The 25761-nt window shown below is 38.1% G+C and overlaps 1 protein-coding gene across 50 annotated transcripts in view; it reads right to left on the bottom strand.

The window, feature by feature from the left end:
- The window catches only part of neb (nebulin), a 61800-nt gene that overhangs the window by 25506 nt on the left and 10533 nt on the right, over nt 1-25761 (bottom strand). For all 50 annotated transcript variants that reach the window (XM_079881085.1, XM_079881108.1, XM_079881110.1 and 47 more), the window contains 75 exons: nt 25616-25717; nt 25428-25535; nt 25226-25330; nt 25043-25141; nt 22780-22884; nt 22540-22647; nt 22348-22461; nt 22055-22252; nt 21348-21455; nt 21155-21253; nt 20952-21056; nt 20755-20862; nt 20339-20650; nt 19352-19558; nt 19124-19228; nt 18918-19025; nt 18482-18793; nt 18172-18378; nt 17973-18077; nt 17314-17421; nt 16873-17184; nt 16542-16748; nt 16349-16453; nt 16134-16241; nt 15703-16014; nt 15400-15606; nt 15167-15271; nt 14737-14844; nt 14333-14644; nt 14014-14220; nt 13754-13858; nt 13552-13659; nt 13158-13469; nt 12851-13054; nt 12644-12748; nt 12326-12433; nt 11931-12242; nt 11492-11695; nt 11254-11358; nt 11020-11127; nt 10618-10929; nt 10282-10485; nt 10075-10179; nt 9848-9955; nt 9428-9739; nt 9067-9270; nt 8870-8974; nt 8678-8785; nt 8275-8586; nt 7967-8170; nt 7630-7734; nt 7352-7459; nt 6911-7222; nt 6606-6809; nt 6349-6453; nt 6128-6235; nt 5726-6037; nt 5431-5634; nt 4960-5064; nt 4738-4845; nt 4252-4563; nt 4048-4152; nt 3860-3958; nt 2763-2864; nt 2553-2660; nt 2153-2464; nt 1836-1940; nt 1639-1743; nt 1433-1537; nt 1233-1340; nt 923-1033; nt 606-803; nt 423-527; nt 222-326; nt 14-118 (listed from right to left, as the gene is read on the bottom strand). In XM_079881085.1, the coding sequence (XP_079737211.1) occupies nt 14-118; nt 222-326; nt 423-527; nt 606-803; nt 923-1033; nt 1233-1340; nt 1433-1537; nt 1639-1743; nt 1836-1940; nt 2153-2464; nt 2553-2660; nt 2763-2864; nt 3860-3958; nt 4048-4152; nt 4252-4563; nt 4738-4845; nt 4960-5064; nt 5431-5634; nt 5726-6037; nt 6128-6235; nt 6349-6453; nt 6606-6809; nt 6911-7222; nt 7352-7459; nt 7630-7734; nt 7967-8170; nt 8275-8586; nt 8678-8785; nt 8870-8974; nt 9067-9270; nt 9428-9739; nt 9848-9955; nt 10075-10179; nt 10282-10485; nt 10618-10929; nt 11020-11127; nt 11254-11358; nt 11492-11695; nt 11931-12242; nt 12326-12433; nt 12644-12748; nt 12851-13054; nt 13158-13469; nt 13552-13659; nt 13754-13858; nt 14014-14220; nt 14333-14644; nt 14737-14844; nt 15167-15271; nt 15400-15606; nt 15703-16014; nt 16134-16241; nt 16349-16453; nt 16542-16748; nt 16873-17184; nt 17314-17421; nt 17973-18077; nt 18172-18378; nt 18482-18793; nt 18918-19025; nt 19124-19228; nt 19352-19558; nt 20339-20650; nt 20755-20862; nt 20952-21056; nt 21155-21253; nt 21348-21455; nt 22055-22252; nt 22348-22461; nt 22540-22647; nt 22780-22884; nt 25043-25141; nt 25226-25330; nt 25428-25535; nt 25616-25717 (12207 nt within the window). The remainder of the gene's footprint in view (nt 1-13; nt 119-221; nt 327-422; nt 528-605; nt 804-922; nt 1034-1232; nt 1341-1432; nt 1538-1638; nt 1744-1835; nt 1941-2152; nt 2465-2552; nt 2661-2762; nt 2865-3859; nt 3959-4047; nt 4153-4251; nt 4564-4737; nt 4846-4959; nt 5065-5430; nt 5635-5725; nt 6038-6127; nt 6236-6348; nt 6454-6605; nt 6810-6910; nt 7223-7351; nt 7460-7629; nt 7735-7966; nt 8171-8274; nt 8587-8677; nt 8786-8869; nt 8975-9066; nt 9271-9427; nt 9740-9847; nt 9956-10074; nt 10180-10281; nt 10486-10617; nt 10930-11019; nt 11128-11253; nt 11359-11491; nt 11696-11930; nt 12243-12325; nt 12434-12643; nt 12749-12850; nt 13055-13157; nt 13470-13551; nt 13660-13753; nt 13859-14013; nt 14221-14332; nt 14645-14736; nt 14845-15166; nt 15272-15399; nt 15607-15702; nt 16015-16133; nt 16242-16348; nt 16454-16541; nt 16749-16872; nt 17185-17313; nt 17422-17972; nt 18078-18171; nt 18379-18481; nt 18794-18917; nt 19026-19123; nt 19229-19351; nt 19559-20338; nt 20651-20754; nt 20863-20951; nt 21057-21154; nt 21254-21347; nt 21456-22054; nt 22253-22347; nt 22462-22539; nt 22648-22779; nt 22885-25042; nt 25142-25225; nt 25331-25427; nt 25536-25615; nt 25718-25761) is intronic.

Here is a 25761-nt window from a genome sequence, read left to right as displayed (position 1 = left end):
CTCGCAGGCTTACGGTGCTGTAGATCTCCTTCAGGTTGAAGCATCTTGCGTAGTCCTGGGTGTCCAGAATGGTGGTGTAAATATGCTTCTCCTTATGATATGCCTCTCTGTAGATCAGCTGAAGATGAAACATAAAATATGCAGCTTATTACCTTTTGAACTCCAAAGAATAAAGCTCTTGATAGTACTGATCTGACTTATCAGTTAATGGGAGTACAAACCTCACTGGCCCAAGTGTGGCCCAGGATGGCAGTCACATATACAGGGGTGTCTGTCACAATGGAGTAGTTGTTCCATTCCTTCTTGCCTTCTGCTTTGTATTTAATCTGTGTGGAAAAAAAATAATTAAACCTTCAAACAGGTGGAAACACAATAATGTGCCTTTATTGTAAACTACAAGATGAGTTGAAAATGTTACTCACATCACTCTGTAGCTCATATGATTTCTTGGCACGTACGATCTCTGGAGTGTCCCAGGCGTAACAGCCAACGCCCTTCATCCAGTTCAGGTCTTCTTTGTAGAACACCTGCCAGGGACAAATTAGTCAGATGTAGCCATTGAACAGGTCTGACACATTCAAAATATCACTGTAATCATAACCTACATCACTTAAGATCTCATTGGCCTTGCGTGCACGGATGGCATCGTTCTGATCAGGGTGGCATGTCCACTGGTGCAGGTGTGTACGGTATAGCACATCACTTAGGATTTCCTGACATTTCTTGGCAACCACATGGCTGATCATATCAGCAGGAATGTGGAGCTTAGTTTTGGTTTCATTGTAGTCTTTGTGGTAGTCCCTCTGATGGACAGATTGAAAAAAGTCTGGTTGATGAGCAGTTAAACTATAAGATAAGTCAAGTGGATATCAAAGTACAGCGATCTTAGACCTCAACCATGGTAATAATAAAAACAACTCACCAGATTTTTCATCTTCTCCATATGGCCAGAGCGAACCACCTCAGGGTAGTCAACAAGAGTTGAAGCCAAATAGTGGCCTTTGGCTTTCTCATGGGCATCATGGTACTTATACTGCGGTGTTTCAATACAAGAAATAATCAACAATCATTCTTCTAAACCAGTATTTAACAGTGTTTGAAGCAAACAATCAATATAGGTATAATATTAAAAAGCCTTTTTTAAACACTGCACTGTCAGTAACTGACCCAAGTTATGTGGCAATAAGGAAAGGGTCTATTTTATTTAATATTACTTCATTTTTGATACTCACATTACTGATCATGTCTCTGGTCCTCTTGGCTATTTGTACTGGCATATATTCATGGTTCAGCTGGTAGCCAGTGGCTTTGCTCTCATCCCAGTTGACTTTGTACAATTTCTAGAATAACAACAACAAAACATCCTAAATGCAATTCATCACATATATAACATCTAAACATATACAAACATGTCTGGAAATGACTTTGTTACCTCACTGATCATCTTTGCAACATCTCTAGAGTGAGCCAGCTGTGGTGTATCTTCAGATCCAATGTAGTGACCCTTCTCCAGGTTAAATGATTCTTTGTACTTAAGCTGAGTAACAACAGAAATATTGACCCAATTGATAAGTTAACCTCTTTCACATCAGTATTCGCCAATGAAGATGAAAATGCCAAAATCTGAGACACACTTACATCGCTGAGGTTGAATGCGTTAACCTTTGCAAGAACAACCTCAGGACGATCCACAATGTGAGTAAATTTGCTAAAGTTGTCTTTAGCATCCTTCTTATAAAGTCTCTGCGTGGGGAAAAGAAACAGGTATTGTTGGAAGATAATGGAGGTTTTATTATAACAGAGAAGTTAGACAAAAAAAGTGTGGTCAAACTTACTTCGTTTATAATCTGTTGGGCTTTTCGGACTTTGACATGATCTACACAATCAGCAGCCACCCATCCACAACCACGTAACCATTCCAGATCTGATTTGTAGACATTCTGGTGGGAGAGTATTATTATATTATATTATATTATATTATATTATATTATATTATATTATATTATATTATATTATATTATATTATATTATATTATATTAAAATCAGTTAAATCAGATGTTTTATATAGTAATTAAAAATGTAAATTTATTCTGTATTTTAATAAACGAGAACAATTATTTTGATTTAAAAACCTCTTCATCCAATACTTACGTCACTGGCTAATTCATACGCTTTACGGGCCTGAATGACATCATTTTGATCGGGCATGCATGTCCACTGGTGCAAGCGAGTTCTGTAGTTGTCATCATTGACTTGGATCTGGCACTTCTTTGCATGCTCAAAAGCTATCATGTCCACTGGGAGGTTGAACTTGGTCTTGGACTTGTTGAAGTCCTTCTTGTAGAGAGCATCACTAGCAATTCTAGCTGAATTCAAAGCCAGCACGAGCAAAGGATCATCTTGGACGCTTAGGGCTCCAATGTGATGACCAACTTGCTTACGATAACCAGCCTTGTACTTGTACTGCAAAAAAAGAGGAAGATTTATTCGCATACATAAATAAAAATTAAGGTAAAATGGGTTTAGGGTTTAGGATTATTTATTTACTTACATCACTCTGCACTTTACTGGTGTTGATGCATTGTTTAATTGGGACTGCATCTCCGGGCATGAAGTATGATGTGGATTTGACCTTGTTCCAGTTTTTGGTGTACAAATGCTACAAGTGATGTTCAAAATGTAATTTTTGTTACTATTCAACTTTTTTATTCAACAATTCTTACAGACAATATTTTTTTCTCAAAAAGAAAAAAGGCTTTACCGGGTGGTGCATTTTGGCCACTTCCCTTGCTGTAGCTAGAACTGGGGAGTCTGTCAAGGTGTATTTAGTCTTGTCCTGGTGCCAGGCCTCACGGTACTTAGCCTGAGAAGACAAAACAAAGAGGACACTTAGAGAACAGTCATATGTTTGGAGAGAACATATTGCAAACTAAATATACTGTAAAAGCTCTGTTGTTTGAGTAACTACATGGAAAACCAATGCTTATTAGAGGTTCAAGCATGAAGTGTGCCCTAAAAATCTCTTACCCCATTCATTCACTATTAAAAATGATATAAAAAAATAAATAATTTGTTACATTTATATATGAATCTCCTCAACCACCACCAATGTGCAGCATCCACCTGGATGATACGACGGCAGCCATATTGCCCCAGAATGCCCACCACACACCAGCTTATTGATGGAGAGGAGACAGAGTGATGAAGCCAATCAGTATGTATGGGGATGATTAGGAGGCCATGATGGACGGGGGCCAATGGGCAAATTTGGCCAGGATGCCGGGGTTAAACCCCAACTCTTTATTTCCGAAGGACATCCTGGGATTTTTAATGACCACAGAGAGTCAGGACCTCGGTTTAACGTCTCATCCGATGGACTGTGCTCTTTGACAGTATAGTGTCCCCGTCACTATACTAGGGTGTTAGGACCCACACAGACCACAGGGTGAGCACCTCCTGCTGGGCTCACTAACACCTCTTCCAGCAGCAACCTAGTTTTCCCAGGAGGTCTCCCATCCATGTACTGACCAGGCTCAACCCTGCTTAGCTTCAGTGGGCAACCAGTCTTGGGCTACAGGGTGAAATGGCTGCTGGCCAATATCACCCTGTGCCAATATTAAGAAACATTTTAATGATATGGCTTTGAAACTGAAAGTTAAAAAATTTAACATGTATGGAAACTGCTTGCATAATCAGAGTACATTGTTTGATGAATTGAATTGATTTAATTCCTCTTTTCATTAAATGAAAATGTAAAATTAAATTTTAATTTAAACGTAATTACAATTTTATCATTGTTTATCATTGTTGTTTTCCTTTGTATGAATGGATGATTGCAAATTATGTCGTAATGCTTACCTCATTGAGCACTTCAGCTGCGTTTTTGGAGCACACAAAATCAATTCTTTCAATGGGTGTTGTATATTTCTGATCGTCCAGCTTCACACGGTAGCCTCTCTGTGAATCAGAAAAAAAACAATCACACCTCTGTCTTGCATAAACTCATTGGTAGAAATAGCTACAGTATATAGTGCCAAAAGACTTACGTCAGCCAGAATCTTTTGGGCATTCCTCACTTTGATAACTTCAACAGACTCATGGGGAATCCATCCACATCCCCTGAGCCACTCCATGTCAGCCTTGTACACAGCCTAAACAACAAAAACAATCAAGTGAAAGAAAATATCACACTATTTCCAAGATTTTTTTCAATGGAACCATTTTAACTGTTCAGTCAAAGCTCAACTTACATCACTACGCAGATCATAGACTTTCCTGGCCTGGACGACGTCATTGGAGTCTGGCAGGCAGGTCCAGTTGTGCAGGTAGGTTCTGTAGTTGAAATCATTGACTTGGGTCTGACATTTCTTAGCCAGCTCAAGAGACAGCAGGTCCGCTGGGAGGTTGAACTTGGTCTTGGACTTGTTAAAGTCCTTCTTGTAGAGAGCATCACTAGCAATCCTAGCTGAGTTCAAGGCCAACATGATCAGAGGATCATCCTGGATGCTGCGGGCTCCAATGTGATGACCAACTTGCTTACGGTAACCAGCCTTGTACTTGTACTGCATTTGAAAGATTTGAAGTATTCATATTTACATTACTCTTAAATAACTGAGGGGAACATTTCAAAGCCAAAATTAAAGATAACTAATCAAAACCTTTTGCAATATAAGAGAGAGAAAAAACTACAAAGTTTAGAAAACAGACAGAAAAAACATGAATTTGCGTTTTCTTACGTCACTGGCTATGTCTCTGGAGGCTTTAGCCTTGATCACAGAAATGGCATCCTCTTTTATCAGGTATCCCTTTGCCTTTGCAGCATCCCAGTCTTTGGTATAACTTTTCTGCAACAGGACAAAAAGTGGAAAGTGTTACCCAATAGTTTAATAGCATAATAAGCTCATAAAATAAAGTTAATTTTAGCAATACTCAGCAATTCTGCATGTGAGTTTGCTTACATTGCTGACAGCAATGGCATTGGCTCTGGACAACTCGATGGCAGGTGTATTTGGCATGATGTGGACAGATGTCTTATCTTTGTCCCATGCTTCTCTGTATTTCCTCTGTGAACAAAATAATTCAAATCAAAAAATCAAAAAAAGGTTAAGGGCTTTATTTGTAACACATTGACGCAAAAACAAAAAAGACAATTCAATTCACAAGTCTATTACACTAATTTAGAAAGATTTTACATTTCTAATCAACTGTACACAAAATCGTAATTACTATCATTACTACTACAACCATATTCTTCCTATATTTAAATGTTTAAATGTTAATAATTCTGTGTAATTGAAATTAAAATAAATATAATTTTACCCAGTGTTTGTGCTATACATTTTTATGTTTCATAATTTTTAAGCAGTCTTCAACTGTAATATGAACATAAAAATCTGAGTGAAGTACTAAAGGAAAGGCAATAATCTTACATCACTGAGGATGTCAGCATTTTGCTTGGCTAAGACGATGACCGGCAAGTCCACAGCACTGGTGAACTTGACAGTACTGGGAGGCTGGCGATACAGTCTCTCGTTGAGGATCGTCTGAGCATTCTTGGCTTTGATGACATCAATAGATCCTTGCGTCAACCAGCCACACCCACGGATCCACTCAAGGTCAGCTTTGTATACAGCCTAGTTTGAAAGTTTACAATAAAAATGTTAATTTAGTAATATAACAAACCAATGTAAACAGCACAGTGTGTAAAACTAATCATATACGTACATCACTGCGCAGATCATAGACCTTCCTGGCCTGGACGACATCATTGGAGTCTGGCAGGCAGGTCCAGTTGTGCAGGTAGGTTCTGTAGTTGGCATCATTGACTTGGATCTGACATTTCTTAGCCAGCTCAAGAGACAGCAGGTCCGCTGGGAGGTTGTACTTGGTCTTTGATTTGTTGAAATCTTTCTTGTACAGAAGATCACTAGAAATCTTGCCTGAGTTCAAGGCTAGCATGATTAAGGGATCATCATGGATGCTGAGGGCGCCAATGTGGTGTCCTTGCTGCTTCCTGTATCCGGTTTTGTACTTGTACTGCAAGGTTTTAATGCAAAAAAGAGATTGAGCACTATCATTTAACAGAGTGTGTTTAATGTGTTAGATAAGATCCACAATGATACTTGCATCACTAATGATGTCTCTGGAAGCCTTGGCAGATTTCACTGCGATGGCATCCTTAGGCAGGAAGTAGCCCTTCTGAAGGCTGTTCTCATAGTCTTGACGGTAATATTTCTGCAAGAACATGGGGAATCAACACATACTGATTTAACAGGATTTGAAACATTAACTATTGTGCATTTATTTCTGATTTATTAGTCACTATGAAACAGTGCTTCTATACTTACGATGCTTGTGTTGAGTTTGTTCTGTTTTCCAAGCACGATCTCAGGGGTGTCTGGCATGACATGGATATGGATTTTCTCCTTATTCCAGGCATCAACATATGCACTCTGCAATGAATAATAATGAAGACCAAAAGATAGACACATGCATTTATGCACCTATGCACTACACAACCCCAACCTGCAACAGTGATTTCAAACAGTGATTTAATTTTTTTAACCTTTACACATATTAGTGAAATCTTCTAGGAAAAAAATACCTTGTCCATGATCTTGGCATTGGCTTGGGCAAGAGCAAAAGGTACGGAATCTGTCTTGCTAGTATACTTTAAGGTGCTTGGATGCTGTCGGTACTTCCTTTCATTCAGAATCTCACCAGCCTTTTTAGCCTTCTCTACATCAACTGAGCCAATGGGTACCCATCCTGTACCTCTGATCCATTCCATATCAGCCTTATACACAGCCTGATGGCAGAAAATACATGAGAAATAGTAAGAAAGCAGACAATGCTGGTAGTGTAGATCAATTGATTACGATTACAAATAAAAATTTTACAGAAACTCACATCGCTCTGAAGATCATAGACTTTCCTGGCCTGGACGACGTCATTGGAGTCTGGCAGGCAGGTCCAGTTGTGCAGGTAGGTTCTGTAGTTGGCATCATTGACTTGGATCTGACATTTCTTGGCCAGCTCAAGAGACAGCAGGTCTACTGGGAGGTGGAACTTGGTCTTGGACTTGTTGAAGTCCTTCTTGTAGAGAGCATCACTAGCAATCTTTGCTGAGTTCAAGGCAAGCATAATCAAAGGATCATCCTGGACGCTGAGGGCTCCAATGTGATGACCAACTTGTTTACGGTAACCAGCCTTGTACTTGTACTGCAAGAGAAGGATGACTGCAGCATTAAAGATGTCTCCTATTTATATTTACATGACAGGGCAATAAGAGAGAAAATGTATTAATCAGCTTGTAATATCAGTGTGACTTTCTAGACAGTATATACTCACATCACTAATAATTTCTCTGGATTTTTTAGCAGCTTTGATGGCGACAGCATCGGTTTTGATGTCATAGCCTTTCCTGAAAATGTCCTCAACCGCTTGTCTGTATAGTTTCTGTAAGCAGAATTTTATTTTGTATTTTATGTTTTTCTGAAGTGAAATGCTGAATTGGACTAATTTGGAAATCAAACAGAATGCATGAATTTGAGGGGCTTAGTTTAACAACTTAAACTAAAACAGAAAATATAATGAAGAAAAAACAATCATTCAAAAGTGATACCTACCCTACTATTGGTAACTGCATTAGCCTTTGAGAGCACAATCTCTGGGGTATCAGGAGGGATATGGATCTTTATCTTGTCAGCCTCCCATGCTGCATGGTACTGACGCTAGAATGAAAAGAATATGTTGTCAGAAACAATTTCAATACTGTGTCAGCTGTAATTAAGGACAATAAGAACATCTTGCAATGGATCAAAAATAACATAAAAGAGTCATATATGCAAATTAATGTATACTAAACCTTATGTAGTAATTGATATTGTTACTAAATTGTTCTCCAGAGAATTGTGTTGACATAGTTCAGTTGGATTTCAATCATATTACATTTATTCTACTAACCTGATCCATAGTTTGAGCATTTGCCTTTGCAAGCACCAAAGGCATGGACTGCATGTCTTGTGTATACTTGAATGTTTGTGGTTTCTGTCTGTAGAGTCGCTCGTTGAGGATCTCAGCTGCTTTCTTTGCTTTCAGGACATCAAGCGAGCCAATGGGGACCCATCCTAGACCAGTCATAAACTCCATGTCTGCTTTGTACACAGCCTGAGGTGAAGAGGAAATGTTACTTTGCAAAACTATACAGTTCATATTTGATTAAAAAGTATCTGTAGAAATAATAGAATGCCATTTTAGCTTGACAAACGTACATCGCTACGGAGATCATAGACTTTTCTGGCCTGGACGACGTCATTGGAGTCTGGCAGGCAGGTCCAGTTGTGCAGGTAGGTTCTGTAGTTGAAATCATTGACTTGGGTCTGACATTTCTTAGCCAGCTCAAGAGACAGCAGGTCCGCTGGGAGGTTGAACTTGGTCTTGGACTTGTTGAAGTCCTTCTTGTAGAGAGCATCACTAGCAATCCTAGCTGAGTTCAAGGCAAGCATGATCAGAGGATCATCCTGGACGCTTAGGGCTCCAATGTGATGACCAACTTGCTTACGGTAACCAGCCTTGTACTTGTACTAAAAATAATAAATAAAAAGGTTTTAGAAAGTAATTGTGAATAATAATGTGTGCGTTTGGCACAAACTATGTTTAAAAAAAGTCACTCACGTCACTGATGATATTCCTGGATGCCTTAGCTGCTTTGATAGCAATAGCATCACCGCGCAAATCGTAGCCCTTCTTCTTAGATTCTTCATTGGCAAGTTTATACCTTTTCTAAAATTGGGAAAATATTTTACAGATTTAGAGTTATCAGAAAAAAATGAAAATGTGAATATTTCAAACATATACTGTACATACCTCACTGTAATTTATATTGTTCTGCTTTGCCAACAGAACATCCATACAGTCAGGCATAATGTGGATTTTCGTTTTATCCTTGTCCCAGGCTTCAGTGTAAAGTTTCTAGAAGAGTTGAATACAATTATGTCAGACATTTAAAACTTTAAGCTATTTGTAAGAGTTCTTGTGTTCAGAAACCTACTGACAAGATTTACCTTATTTGCAATAGTAGCATTATTTTTAGCTAAAACTAGTGGCATGTCTTCTGTAGTAACGGTGAACTTAAAGTTGCTTGGGTGCTGACGGTACTTCCTTTCATTCAGGATTTCCCCAGCCTTTTTCACTTTCTCAACGTCAACTGAACCAATGGGAACCCATCCTAATCCTTGAAGCCATTTCAGATCAGCCCTGTACACTGCCTAATTGCACAGACAAAAAAAATTATAAAATAAAAATAATAATAATAATAATAATAATAATAATAAATAAATATATATATATATATATATATATGAATAATTTGACATGATTGTAGCAAAAAATAACAAAAGTCAAGAGGACTTTAAATAGACATACATCACTCTGGATCTCATAACATTGTCTGGCCTGGACGACGTCATTGGAGTCTGGCAGGCAGGTCCAGTTGTGCAGGTAGGTTCTGTAGTTGGCATCATTGACTTGGATCTGGTTCTTCTTGGCCAACTCAAAAGCTATCATGTCCACTGGGAGGTTGAACTTGGTCTTGGACTTGTTGAAGTCCTTCTTGTAGAGAGCATCACTAGCAATTCTAGCTGAATTCAAAGCCAGCACAAGCAAAGGATCATCCTGGACGCTTAGGGCTCCGATGTGATGACCAACTTGCTTACGATAACCAGTCTTGTACTTGTACTACAATTAAATGATTAAAAGGCAATAAGAGTGAATAAAAGACTAGGAGAACATTCTGGACCATGAACTACGAATGACTGTGAATAAAGAAAGGACAAGAACACTCACATCACTGATTATATCCCGAGAGGCTTTAGCTGCTTTAATAGAAATGGCATCACCACGCATGTCATAGCCTTTCTTTTTGGCCTCCTCATTTGCAAGCGTATATTGTTTCTGGAAATAAAAACAATAGTTAATGCCCACAAAATTATTAAGAAAGTAATAAAGTACATTTGGGCAAAAAAATTATAACTTCTCATCATCAGTTCAATGACTTGAACCGAATGACTCACCACACTGTAGTTAATTTTGTTCTGTTTGGCAAGCAATATCTCCATTGTATCTGGCATGACGTGGATCTTGGTCTTATCCTTTTCCCAAGCTTCCACATAGCTTTTCTATAGTGTAAAGAAAAAGAAAAAGAATCATATATGCAAAGTATCTATACACATTACAATGGAAAAGAGAAGACAATTATGTTACTGATCAAATCAGGCTACCTTGTTCATGATGCCTGCATTGTTTTTGGCCAAGACCAGTGGCATGTCTTCAGTTGTGCCAGTGAACTTGAAGTTGCTTGGGTGCTGACGGTACTTCTGTTCACTTAGGATTTCTCCAGCCTTTTTAACCTTCTCAACATCAATCGAACCAATGGGAACCCATCCGAGTCCTTGAAGCCATTTAAGATCAGCTTTGTACACCGCCTGAAAACAAACATAACAAAAACATTGTCATTATGTACAGAAATTATATGCCTGTATAAACTGGATGTTTTTGAAAAATCGAGATCTCGCTTTTTAAAATCCTATATATAGCATATCTGTGTAGCAGCTTACATCACTCTGAAGATCATAGACTTTCCTGGCCTGGACAACGTCATTGGAGTCTGGCAGGCAGGTCCAGTTGTGCAGATGGGTTCTGTAGTTGAAATCATTGACCTGGATCTGACATTTCTTGGCCAGCTCAAGAGACAACAGGTCCACTGGGAGGTGGAACTTGGTCTTGGACTTGTTGAAGTCCTTCTTGTAGAGAGCATCACTAGCAATTCTAGCTGAATTCAAAGCCAGCACGAGCAAAGGATCATCCTGGACGCTTAGGGCTCCAATGTGATGACCAACTTGCTTACGATAACCAGTCTTGTACTTGTACTGTTTAAAAAAAAGAGTGGTTTATGACATGAGTTAATTTTATGATATGAAATGTTTTGTTGACTTTTTAATGCAAATCAAAATACTCACATCACTGATGATGTCCCTGGAAGCCTTGGCTGCTTTGATGGCGATGGCATCACCTCGCAGGTCATAGCCCTTCTTTTTAGCTTCCTCGTTTGCAAGCTTGTATGAATTCTTAGAAAACATTCAAATAAACAATTATTTTATTTTAAAAATTCACAAAGTAGAAAATAATATATAAATTATTAATCAAGAACATCCATTATACACCATTAAGGGGCTAATGTTGTTCATACTTACCAGACTGTAGTTGGTCTTGTTTTGTTTTGCTAGTACTATGTCCATAGCATCTGGCATAACATGGACCTTTGTCTTGTCTTTATTCCAGGCGTCAACATATTGTTGCTATCAAATAGGAGCATGAAATTAAAAAATAAGAAAAAATACTTCACATCCACACATCAACTGTCTACACACTTAACAAATTAAATAAATGAGAAAATTACACATGCATATGCAATATCTTATCAGCAGTTACCTTGTTCATAACATCATTGTTGGCTTTAGCCAAGACAATCGGCATGTCTTGAGTTGACATGGTGAATTTGAAGTTGCTTGGGTGCTGACGATACTTATTTTCACTCAGGATTTCTGCAGCCTTTTTCGCTTTCTCAACATCAAGAGAACCAATGGGGACCCATCCGAGACCTTTAAGCCATTTTAGATCAGCCTTGTAAACAGCCTAAGAGCATATGTTGAAAGAATACCTGTTAGTGACTCTACATCTTATTCATTGGTATCTTGGTAGCTTTATCTCTTTATCTCTTATCTCTAGGGACTCAAGCAATCCCTTTTTCTATTTTAATAACACTCTTGCATACTGGCTACAAACTAAAAAACAAAATGGAAAGTCAATTCCATGAAGATCCAGGAATGGATAAATGCATTTTGCTCAACAGAAGATGGATATCACATACATCACTCTGGATCTCATAACATTGTCTGGCCTGGACGACGTCATTGGAGTCTGGTAGGCAGGTCCAGTTGTGCAGGTAGGTTCTGTAGTTGGCATCATTGACTTGGATCTGGTTCTTCTTGGCCAACTCAAAAGCTATCATGTCCACTGGGAGGTTGAACTTGGTCTTGGACTTGTTGAAGTCCTTCTTGTAGAGAGCATCACTAGCAATTCTAGCTGAATTCAAAGCCAGCATTAGCAAAGGATCATCCTGGACGCTTAGGGCTCCGATGTGATGACCAACTTGCTTACGGTAACCAGTCTTGTACTTGTACTGCAAGGAAAGAAAATATTCTCAGTGTAGCAAATTATATCCTCAATGTGTCATATATTGCTGTATCAGTTTGTTGTACTTACGTCACTAGCAATGTCTCTGGAGGCTCTGGCAGCGATGATAGATATGGCATCACTGCGCATATCATAACCCTTCTTCTTGGCCAGTTCATGGGCAAGTTTATATTGTTTCTGAAGAGCAAATCACACAAAAGATTTGAACAAACTTGTGGGAGCAGCAGAATATAATGTATCTTTTGTTGTCTTCACATAAAATCAATGTTCATTGCTCTTAATCTGTTTATGTCTCATACTCAATATTTATAATATTTGTTTCAGTTTTACAACTGGAAATACTTTGATATACAACTGAGCATTTAGATTTAAATATTAAATACTGACCTCACTATAGATTACTTTGTTTTGCTTTGCAAGAACCACGTCCATTGCATCTGGCATGATGTGAATCTTCGTTTTATCACTGTTCCAAGCTTCAACATATTTTGACTGCCAGAATGGAGAGAGAATTAAACACCAAAATTAATGTCAAAAACAATATTTTAGACCTGTCCCATATGTGTCTAGATATCAAATGTACAGCTACAGTACCTTGTTCATGATGTCATTATTGGCTTTAGCCAAGACCAGTGGCATATCTTCAGTTGTGCAAGTGAACTTGAAGTTGCTTGGGTGCTGACGGTACTTCTGTTCACTAAGGATTTCTCCAGCCTTTTTCACCTTCTCAACATCAATCGAACCAATGGGGACCCATCCGAGACCTTTTAGCCACTTCAGATCAGCTTTGTACACCGCCTAAGAGCAGACATGTGTGAAAAGAGTGCCTATACAAGCCTCATAAGAATGACCCTTCAACCTTATTTATATATGTATAAAATTGCAGTAAATTCAGACATACATCACTCTGGATCTCATAACATTGTCTGGCCTGGACAACATCATTGGAGTCTGGCAGGCAGGTCCAGTTGTGCAGGTAGGTTCTGTAGTTGGCATCATTGACTTGGATCTGGTTCTTCTTGGCCAACTCAAAAGCTATCATGTCCACTGGGAGGTTGAACTTGGTCTTGGACTTGTTGAAGTCCTTCTTGTAGAGAGCATCACTAGCAATTCTAGCTGAATTCAAAGCCAGCATTAGCAAAGGATCATCCTGGACGCTTAGGGCTCCGATGTGATGACCAACTTGCTTTCGATAACCAGTCTTGTACTTGTACTGTGAAAAGTCCATCAAAACATCTATTACTTTCTGATAAGTACACAGTAATCATATGATGGGTCCAATAAGGAAAACTTACATTACTAGCAATGGCACATGATGCTTTAGCAGCTTGAATTGCGATAGCGTCAGCGCGTAGATCGTAACCTTTTTTCTTTGCTTGTTCATTGGCAAGTCTGTAAAGTTTCTAAAGGAAAATAAGAAATTATTTTTTACTATTATACTTTGACAATTACTACTTGCAATCAGTCAACAATTAAGAATCTGATGGCATCACTAACCTCACTGTAATTAACTTTATTTTGACGAGCAAGAGCCACTTCCATCGAATCTGGCATAATGTGAACTTTGGTTTTGTCCTGTTCCCAGGCTGAAATATACTTTTGCTGTAGAAAGAATAAATGGGTCAATTTTAAATTATTAATTTATACTGGCTATTATTAATTATGTGTCACTAAAAAGAAAGTCAGTTGACTAAACATAATAGTCAAGATAATCAAAAGCAAAGCGCAGTGTCAAATCAAATGGTTTCAATTTTCACCTTGTTGTTGATGTCATTGTTGGTTGCAGCTAGGACCAGATCCATGGAAAACATATCTTTAGTGAACTTGTGGTTACTGGCAGGTGTGCGGTACTGTTTCTCGCTGCCTATCCGGCTAGCAATTTTTGCTTTCTCCACATCCAGAGATCCAATGGGAATCCATCCAACTCCTTTGATGTAATTGTTATACTCAGATTTGTAGATGTTCTGCAGAATGGGAAAGAATGCTGTCATATCCACCATGTAAAATCTAATTGAAAAAGAATAACATTTTATCAAAAACATTAAAACATAAGAAAATGCAAAGATCCCGACTCACATCACTTGCGATCGTCTGCATGTTGCGGGCTAGTACCAGGTTCATGGCATCAGGCAGAACTTTATTATGTGCAACGATATGCCTGTATCCAGCAAAGGTCTGAGCAGCCGTAGCCTGCTTAGCATGAACAACGCTCAACATGTCCACGGGGGTGTGGTACTTCAGTTTAGACTTGTGGTAATCCTTCTTGTACAGTTTATCACTCTGAATCTTAGCCACCTGCATGTAGTGCACCAGCAAGGGGTCGTCCTGGATGCTACGGAAGCCAATGTGATGGCCTCTTGCTTTATTGTACTCCTTTTTGTACTTGTACTGTAATGAAAAGTATTTGTAGAGGTCAGAACTGGTAATACTTGGATAAAGCTAGTAACAGAAACATTTGATTATCTATTTGAGAAACTCACATCACTGGCAATGTTTGTGGAGGTCCTAGCCGCAATCACTGATACAGCATCTGCCTTGAGGTCATAACCTTTCTTCTTCAGGGCTTCCAGTCCTGCTTTGTAGGCTTTCTGTAGTCAAAACGTAATTCTTAGGCATGACTTACCTCATTTCTTTTACAAAATGGCTACAAAATCACCATGATAGAAGACACCAATGCTCAAAGGGTAACATTTATTGTCAATAATTATAGGAATAAACAAATCTTCCACAAAGAAATATACATCATTATCCAAACTTTAGGCTGTTGCCAAACAAAGTAGCAAAATGGCATATTAATTAGATTATATATTAGTTAGTTCCAGCAAAAGCAGACAAAGTGTCTGGAAATATTCTGTTGAAAATGTATTTAACTCAATTTGAACTTCTTGTAAACAATTTAAAGATACCTACCTCACTCATGTTGATGGCATTAGCTTTTGCAAGAACGATTTCCGGAATGTCAGGCATGACATGGATCTTTATCTTGTCCTTGTTCCAAGCATCTGTGTAAGCTTGCTGCAATAAAATGCATTTAAAATATTATTTATTAATGGGACCAGCCACATAATCCATTAAAAATTACATGCAGATAAATCTCACAATTTATAATTACCATAAGAGTTAATTACAAAAGTGTAACCAACCTTGTCCATGATTTTATTGTTGGCAGTAGCCAATGCGAGGTCCATAGAGTCCATAAGTTTTTGGAACTTGTAGTTGGAGGGGTGAGTGCGGTACTTGTGGTCACTCAAGATCTTTCCTCCAATCTTTGCAGTCTCTACTCCCAATGAACCAATGGGCACCCATCCCATACCCTTTATTGTGCAGTTGTACTCACTCTTGTACTCAACCTGAAAAATACAAGTTTCATTTAGACAATTTATAGTGACAGAAGTGGAAGCTTTGCTTAAAAAAAAGGACACGTAAAGTTTAAGAAGATGACTCACATCACTGGAGCTGATGTTCATGGAGCGAGCTAACGCCAGGTTCATGGCATCAGGCAGTAGGGTGTAATTATGGAAATGCTGCTTGTATCCTGCATATGTCTGAACCTTAGAGGCATGTTTGGCCTGCACAACACTTAACATGTCCACGGGGGTGTGGTACTTCAGCTTGGATTTGTGGTAATCCTTTTTGTAGTTCCTCTCACTCTGTATCTTAGCCACCTCCATGTAATGCACCAGCAAGGGGTCGTCCTGGAGGCTACGGAAGCCAACATGGTGGCCTCTTGCTTTCTCATATGCCAGCTTATACTTGTACTGTAATGGCAGAAACATTGATTGATCAGAATAGATTCCAACACATCAAGGATTTTTGCAAACATACAGTATAAGAGCAAGTATAAGAGCAAGAGGAAAATGGCTGATGGGATACTTACATTGCTAACAATATTTCTGCCGGCTTTGGCAGCCACAATCGAAATAGCATCTGGTTTGAGATCATAGCCCTTTTTATACATTTCCTCAAGGCCAGCTTTGTAGAGTTTCTGAAAATACATAGAAAAGGCAATGAAATATACTGCACTAGTGTTTTTTGCTTTGATTATTAATGAGAATATTTTGAATAAATGCAAGTCAGTCTTGTGAATCATACCTGGCTCATGTTCAATGAATTGGCCTTGGCCAAAACAATTTCAGGACTGTCAGGCATCACATGAACCTTAAGCTTGTCCTGTTCCCAGGCAGCATGGTAGGATTTCTGCAAACAAAAGCATTTAAATGTTCATGGATTGACCATTAATCTTTCACCAGTCAAACCAATGAAAATAAACAGGATCTAGGCTTGCCTTGTCCATGATCTTATTGTTGGCGGTAGCCAATGTGAGATCCATAGAGTCCATAAGTTTTTGGAACTTGTAGTTGGAGGGGTGAGTGCGGTACTTGTGGTCACTCAGGATTTTTCCTCCAATCTTTGCAAGCTCTACTCCCAATGAACCAATGGGCACCCATCCCATACCCTTTACTGTGCAGTTGTACTCACTCTTGTACTCAACCTGGGAGACAACAAACAAAATGTTCAATCTTTTGTTAATCCAATTCAATCGTAATAAAGATCACACAAGTTATGATCTACCCCCTCCAGGTGGGATGCATGGGTTTTAAAAATTATGGACTTACATCACTGGAGCTGATGTTCATGGAGCGAGCTAACGCCAGGTTCATGGCATCAGGCAGCAGGGTGTAATTATGGAAATGCTGCTTGTATCCTGCATATGTCTGAACCTTTGAGGCATTTTTGGCCTGCACAACACTTAACATGTCCACTGGGGTGTGGTACTTCAGCTTGGATTTGTGGTAATCCTTTTTGTAGTTCCTCTCACTCTGTATCTTAGCCACCTCCATGTAATGCACCAGCAAGGGGTCGTCCTGGAGGCTGCGGAAGCCAACATGGTGGCCTCTTGCCTTCTCAAATGCTTTTTTGTACTGATACTATGATCAAAGAACAATACATTCTAATCAATCCAGTATATCCATTTATATAATTTTTTGGTTTAGATTTTTCGGACCTGCTGAACAGGCCTTTCAAACATTTTAATGCAAGAAGCACTTTGCACTTACATTGCTGGCAATGTGCCTTCCATGTTTAGCAGCAAGAATGGAAATAGCATCAGATTTCATGTCATAGCCTTTGGCAATGTCCGCAAGCCACCGAGCCTTGTAGTTTGACTATAAAAATAAGATTTTTTGTTAATATGTACATTATATTAGTCTTTCAAAACAAACAAACAAACAAATAAAAAATAAAAAAAAGTTTACTTTAATACATTAAATGTAATTAACTGATCAGGTCATAGTATATATATAAAAAACAATTATAAAAAAAAATATGACATGAAAATACATTTAAAAGAAAAAACTTTAAAACACTTCAGTGGTAAAGACTGCATATGTTGAAAAAGTGTTAATGCAATAATTAAGTTAAACTATCAATGAACTTTTATAGCATTTAATTTCTACATACACAATTTAACATTAAGAGGTGTATATGTTAACATTAGGTAATGCAGTAAGACATAAAATAAGCCAAGATTAATAAATGCTGTAAAAATTATTTTTCATTTTTATTTCATAATATCTAATATTAACACATAGAAGAACCCTACAGAAAAGCGTTTCTCTTTTATTCAATTTAGATTGTATTTTTCCATTACAAGTAAACACTTTGTACATACACAGAACATACAAACATTTTGTCATTTGCAGTTCACTTCATTTACCTCACTCATAGTCTGGGCATTATATTTGGCCTGGAGGAACTCTGGGGCATCAGGTGGTAGATTGTAGGTGTGCATGAATTTCTCTCCAGAGGCTTTATAGGCCGTCTAAAATGCAATAAAAATAAAACAAGAACTTGTGAGTCAGTTCTATAGCATCATTGTGGTTATCATTCAGAATAGATTATTGAAGTACTCTTACTTTATTTTGTAGTTTTGTGTTGCTCATGGCCAAAACCATGTTCATCTGGTCTGTTAGACTGGAAAATTTCAATGCACTGGGGTGAATTCTGTACGACTTCTCATCAAGGGCTTTGTTGGCAGTCTTAGCCCTCTCAACATCTATAGAACCTATGGGAACCCAGCCTGCTCCTTTGAAGATGTTGTTGAAATCTGATTTGTACAAATTCTGAAGAGATAAAAAGGGATCTGTTAATTATTTTGTCAAAACATCAGTAATCATTCCAGGTTTACAATAAAAGTACCACATATCCTTTTTCAATTGTTCTTACATCACTCTGGATCTCCATCATGTTGCGAGCCAGTCCAATGTGCATGGCATCTGGAAGGAGGATATAGTTGTGATGGTGCTGCTTGTATCCTGCATTTGTCTGAACCTTGGAGGCATGTTTGGCCTGCACAACACTCAACATGTCTACGGGGGTGTGGTACTTCAGCTTGGATTTGTGGTAATCCTTTTTGTAGTTCCTCTCACTCTGTATCTTAGCCACCTCCATGTAATGCACCAGCAAGGGGTCGTCCTGGAGGCTACGGAAGCCAACATGGTGGCCTCTTGCCTTCTGATATGCAAGCTTATACTTGTACTATGAAAAAACAACACAACACAGTTGTATATACAGTAAGTCAAAAATACACTCAAACAAATTCAATATTAATTGATTAATATTAATATTCAATATTAATTAAATTAAATATATGCTTGCTTACATCACTGGCAATATCCCTGGAGGATTTCGCAGCAACGATAGAAATGGCATCATGCTTCACTTGATGTCCTTTCAGTAGATCCTGCTTGTGTGCATAGGTATAGTATGTCTGCGAAAGCAAAAGAAAACACAAGCTCTCAGCAGAACTAGATTTTGATAACCATCTCAATGTTGTATACAGTATAAGATATACAGCACTCGTCTTACCTTGCTGACATTGACAGCGTTGTACTTGGCTTGCAAGAGCTCTGGTGCATCAGCAGGGAGATGGTAAGTGTGCTTGAACTTCTCACCACTGGCCTTGTACAGTCTCTGTACAAAGAAAACAATATGAAAACAATATGACATGATTTAGAAAGAAATGCATTTAACCTCCATTATGGATACTCATTAAGGACTCAAACGACAAAACAACAGAATGCATTTGTCCCTCACGTCGCTTAGCTGCTGTGCGTTCAGTTTGGCTTGTTCCATGACTGGGGTGTCCAGAACGCTGGTGAACTTGAAAGTGTCTGGGTGCTGCCTGTACTTCTTCTCATTGAGAGCTGCACCAGCAGTCTTTGCTCTTTCAACATCCAGTGAACCGATGGGGATCCAGCCAGTGCCCTTTACGTAGTTCTCGTGATCCTGTTTATACTGGACCTGAATTGGAATTAAACGGCACATTTCAGTAAAAACATTCACAGAACTATAAACTTTACCATGTCTATTTTCTCACATCTTTATTATCATTATTCTCTGATCTAGATTTTAAAAAATAATCAAAAGCATAGTGAGTTTCTTCAACATTTGATTATAAGATCGTAATTGTTAAAAGCATTTATTGATTTTTAATATGTACAATTATGAATTAGGGGACGGTAATATTTTTTGAAAGACGTCTCTTATGTTCACCAAAACAAAACAATTATCAAAAAAATTATGTAAATATTATACAATACCTGTTTTCTATTTTAATATTTAATTTATTCCTGTAATGGAAAAGCTGAATTTTCAGCATCATTACTCCGGTCTTCAGTGTCACATGATCCTTCAGAAATCATTCTAATATGCTGATTTGCTGCTCAAGAAACATTAGTTGACCTGCCTAATATTTTTGTGGAAAATGTGATGTTTTTTCAGGATTCTTTGATGAATAGAATGTTCAAAAGATCTGCTTTCTTGTGATACAGAACTACTTTGTAACATTATAAATGCTTTTACTGTCACTTTTGATTAATTTATTGTTAAAAAAGTCTCTTTCAGAAAATCTTACTGACCCCAAACTTTTAAACTTAATGGTATAGGGTTTGTAAAATAAGTGTTAAATAAAAAGTATTGCTATAAGTATATGCTATTATTTTCTGTAAATCTAGATGAGAGAGTTTCACACAGAGCTGAGCCAACATGTACTGTATATTAAGATGATAGATTTTTTCTTACATCACTGGAGCTGACGTTCATGGAGCGAGCTAACGCCAGGTTCATGGCATCAGGCAGCAGGGTGTAATGATGGAAATTCTGCTTGTATCCTGCATATGTCTGAACCTTAGAGGCATGTTTGGCCTGCACAACACTTAACATGTCCACTGGGGTGTGGTACTTCAGCTTGGATTTGTGGTAATCCTTTTTGTAGTTCCTCTCACTCTGTATCTTAGCCACCTCCATGTAATGCACCAGCAAGGGGTCGTCCTGGAGGCTGCGGAAGCCAACATGGTGGCCTCTGTCCTTCATATACTGCTTCTTATACTGAACCTGAAAGGCATCATCATAAATAAACAGTGTATTTAACATTATTCGGTTCCACACGGCACTCTTCCATCCATCACTCTCCTCTATGAAAGGGGCACATCACTTACATCACTAGCAGCATGTCTGGCTGCCTTCGCAGCTTTTACAGGTATGGCGTCAGACTTCAGATCATACCCCTTTGCAATAGTCTTCAGCCATTCAAGCTTATAGCATTTCTGAAAAAGCAGATACACAATAGATGAACAGAACAGCAAAAAAAGAACATGCCAAATATCATAAAACACATTAGGGCATTTTCACTTACATCGCTTATGTTGTAGGCATTACACCTGGCCTGAATGAACTGTGGGACATCAGGAGGCAGGGAGTATTTCTGAAGGACTTTATCTAGACCTTTCTTATAGTGCAGCTATAGTGAGGAAAATATTCACAATTTCACATAAATGTTCTGGTTTGGCATTATTCAGAATAACATTTAACCAAGTTTGGTTGGTTGTTTTCCCTTACATCACTTCTTATTATTTGGTTGGCTTTAGCCTGCAGCTGGAGGGGGTGGTCATCTATAGAAGTAAAAGGTACAGTGTCTGGATTCTGCCTGTAGTTTTTCTAAGCAAGAGAAATATGTAAATATTACTTGATTGATGACAACATAAATCCAATATAGATTAAGAAAACTTTGCCTCTTTCTGAAGTGCCATACCTCACTTAAGATCTGCCCAGATTTTTTGCACTTCTCAACTTCCAAGGAGCCGTAAGGGACCCAAGGCGTTCCTTTGACATAGTTATCGTAGTCTGACTTGTATTCATTCTGTGGTTACAAATGACGAGAAAAATAAATATCACAAGTTTCACAAAGTATCATAAGTATCACAAAAAATGAAGGGCATGGTTGATCAACTTTTACTATATAGACTTTTTCTAGTTAATGATCAAAAACATAACTAAAATGGAAAAAAAATATCTTATTTAGATTATAAAAATGACTCCAAGTGGCTTCGAAATAGAAACAGTCTGTACATTAAAGACCTCATCAAGTTAAAATTGTAAAATTCAATGTCTTTCTCTTTCAAGATCAACATAAAAATATATTGATAACTCAACACTCTAAAATGTTGTATACTCAAATATTTTAGAACAACAACATCGCCTCACGGGGGATTGCTAAATGCATAAATGTAAATGTAATGTAAGACTTCTGACAAGAAAAGCATGGTTTGCATGGTTAACAGCAGTGATGTTTGGCTATTGGCTATTTTTTATTCTTTTCTTTTTTTTTTAAAGACAAGCCTTTCGAAGTCCCACAGCAACTTTATGTTTTAACAGGAAATCTTTAAGGAAAGAAATGAAAACTGCACTTGTCAACACTAAACTTGTGTGTAAGTGTGTAAGAGCTGCAGGGATCCTTACATTACTCTGAATAACATTTGCCTTCTTTGCCGTGTCCAGTGATATGCTGTCATAAGGGAGGAGGTAACGGTTTGAGATCTTCTTATAGCCAGTCATGCTGGCAATGGCCTGAGATTTCTTAGCAAGAGTCACAAGCATCATGTCCAGTGGAGCATGGTACTTGGTCTTCATCTTCTCATAGTCTTTCTTGTACTCACGCTGTATTTCAAAGGATCAAAAATGGACTGTTAGTACATAAAAAAGCTTTAGGATTGTGTACATAAGTTATCAGTAATGTGCTAATTGAACCGTACCTCACTTTGGATCTTAGCAACATGTACTGAGTGCATGATCTTGGGGTCATCGTTGATGCTGAGAGCCCCGACCATATGTCCTCTGTTCTTCTCATATTCCTTCTTGTATTTCACCTAACATTAAAGACCATACCAGTGTCACAATGGCCTGAAATCTGTCAGGAAAACAACCCAAATATACCATTTACTTACATCACTAGCGATGTTAGTGTGAGCACGGGCTGCAAGGATTGAAATTGTATCTCCTTTCACCTCAAATTTCTTTGCTTTTGTTTTTTCCCATTCAAACTTGTAACATGTCTGTGAACACGAAATAGAAAACCATTCCAGTGAATACAAAATAGTGTATTATGGTCAGGTTTCAGTTCAATCTAATGCTATAAACTTAGGAACAGCAATTCATCAATTAAAAGGCAGACTGAATGAACTTACATCACTAAGGTTATACGCATTAACTCTAGATTGAATGAAGAAAGGGTAATCAGGAGGAAGGGTACACTTAAACTTCTCCTTCTCATACTTTTGCTTGTAGTTGAGCTGTAGAAAAGAAAAAAAGAGAAAAGTGTTAATGATAATATTCTATATCTAGTACAGAACAGATATAGAATAATAATAATAATAATAATAATAATAATAATAAGATAATAATATTAATCTATAGCCGATTCTTATATTATTATTATTATTTTGGTACATATTTCCCTAGTAACTACAATGTTTCCATAGTGCTCTATGGCTGTGGTGTTCATCGGAGCAGGATGAGCTTGATAAACACCACTACATGGCTCCTCGGTCTCAAAGGGATTGGTTTTAGTTGTTTGTTAGGCTTTGACTGCCTGCGACTTTCACTCGAAATACAACCCCAAATCAGAAAAAGTTGGAACACTGTACAAATTGTGAGTAAAAAAGGAATGGAATAATTTACAAATCTCATAAACTTATATTTTATTCACAATAGAATATAGATAACATATCAAATGTTGAAAGTGAGACTGAAATGTCATGCCAAATATTGGATTATTTTGGATTTCATGAGAGCTACACATTCCAAAAAAGTTGGGACAGGTAGCAATAAGAGGCCGGAAAATTTAAATGTACATATAAGGAACAGCTGGAGGACCAATTTGCAACTTATTAGGGTCAATTGGCAACATGATTGGGTATAAAAAGAGCCTCTCAGAGTGGCAGTGTCTCTCAGAAGTCAAGATGGGCAGAGGATCACCAATTCCCCCAATGCTGCGGCAAAAAATAGTGGAGCAATATCAGAAAGGAGTTTCTCAGAGAAAAATTGCAAAGAGTTTGAAGTTATCATCATCTACAGTGCATAATATCATCCAAAGATTCAGAGAATCTGGAACAATCTCTGTGCGTAAGGGTCAAGGCCAGAAAACCATACTGGATGCCCGTGATCTTCGGGCCCTTAGACGGCACTGCATCACATACAGGAATGCTACTGTAATGGAAATCACAACATGGGCTCAGGAATACTCCCAGAAAACATTGTCGGTGAACACAATCCACCGTGCCATTCGCCGTTGCCAGCTAAAACTCTATAGGTCAAAAAAGAAGCCATATCTAAACAGGATCTAGAAGCACAGGCGTTTTCTCTGGGCCAAGGCTCATTAAAAATGGACTGTGGCAAAGTGGAAAACTGTTCTGTGGTCAGATGAATCAAAATTTGAAGTTCTTTTTGGAAAACTGGGACGCCATGTCATCCAGACTAAAGAGGACAAGGACAACCCAAGTTGTTATCAGCGCTCAGTTCAGAAGCCTGCATCTCTGATGGTATGGGGTTGCATGAGTGCGTATGGCATGGGCAGCTTACACATCTGGAAAGGCACCATCAATGCTGAAAGGTATATCCAAGTTTTAGAACAACATATGCTCCCCTCCAGACGTCGCCTCTTTCAGGGAAGACCGCAAGGAAGGGAAGACAGGGAAGTTGCAAGGAAGGGAAGACAGGGAAGTTGCATTTTCCAACATGACAATGCCAGACCACATACTGCATCAATTACAATATCATGGCTGCGTAGAAGAAGGATCCGGGTACTGAAATGGCCAGCCTGCAGTCCAGATCTTTCACCCATAGAAACATTTGGTGCATCATAAAGAGGAAGATGCGACAAAGAAGACCTAAGACAGTTGAGCAACTAGAAGCCTGTATTAGACAAGAATGGGACAACATTCCTATTCCTAAACTTAAGCAACTTGTCTCCTCAGTCCCCAGACGTTTGCAGACTGTTATAAAAAGAAGAGGGGATGCCACACAGTGGTAAACATGGCCTTGTCCCAACTTTTTTGAGATGTGTTGATGCCATGAAACTTAAAATCAACTTATTTTTCCCTTAAAATTATACATTTTCTCAGTTTAAACATTTGATATGTCATCTATGTTGTATTTTGAATAAAATATTGAAATTTGAAACTTCTACATCATTGTATTCTGTTTTTATTCACAATTTGTACAGTGTCCCAACTTTTTCTGATTTGGGGTTGTAGCACAAACAACAGTTCTAATAATATGTCTATGGACTGACTCTATTGTCAACAGCAATTGACAACTGTGCTCTAGTGATGAATGAGGTTTTTTTTCTAGGACAACATTACGATTCAACAAAGTCCATAAATCACCTGGTAAACTTTTCACAGATTTTTTGGTTTTATTCAGTCATAATAATGAAATCGTTTTACGTACATCACTCAACTGGTGGGCGTTGATGGCAGCTTGCAATTGAACAGGTGAGTCTGTCACCTGTGTGAACTTCACCTTGTCTGGATGTTGACGATAAACTTTCTGAAAAGAGAAACACGCAAAAAAAAAACATCACCTAAAGTCAGGTTCTGTATTCAACTCATTAAAGGGAGTTTATGTACTTACATCTTTACATTGATCAAGCTTCTTATTGACTTCGTATTCTGGTGTAACAGTTTGAGGGAAGAAACATCTTGTCTTTATGTCCTCATAATCAGCTTTGTAGTTTTGCTTTTAAATGAGAAAGAAAGCAAATGTGGATACACAAATATATTTTTTGTGATCAAGAAGATGAAAATATATGCATTTCCACATTATGGAAACTTACATCATTCTTCATTTCTTCCATTTTCCGGCAGTGAACTGAAAATATATCTTCAAAACTACCAACATAATGACCCTTCACCTGATTTTCATACTTCTCTTTATAACGTGCCTGAGGAAAGAGAACGATACAAACTTGAGATGCGAGGAAATATTAAATGTTTGTTGCAAATTATGAAAATGATCACTTACATCACTGAACTTCTTCAATACACTATCCATCTTGAATTTGGGAGTGTCGCAGTAATTGATGCTGGATCCCCTTGATTTCTCATAACTAGCTTTATATACTTTCTAGAAAAGACAAAAGAAAGGAATGTCAGAAATTAGCCAACAAT

The sequence above is a fragment of the Squalius cephalus genome, assembly GCF_949319135.1.
Source record: "Squalius cephalus genome assembly, chromosome: 9".
NCBI classification, from domain to species: Eukaryota; Metazoa; Chordata; class Actinopteri; order Cypriniformes; family Leuciscidae; genus Squalius; species Squalius cephalus.
Note: the sequence above shows the minus strand (reverse complement) of the source record. Positions and strands in the feature narration are given on the sequence as shown.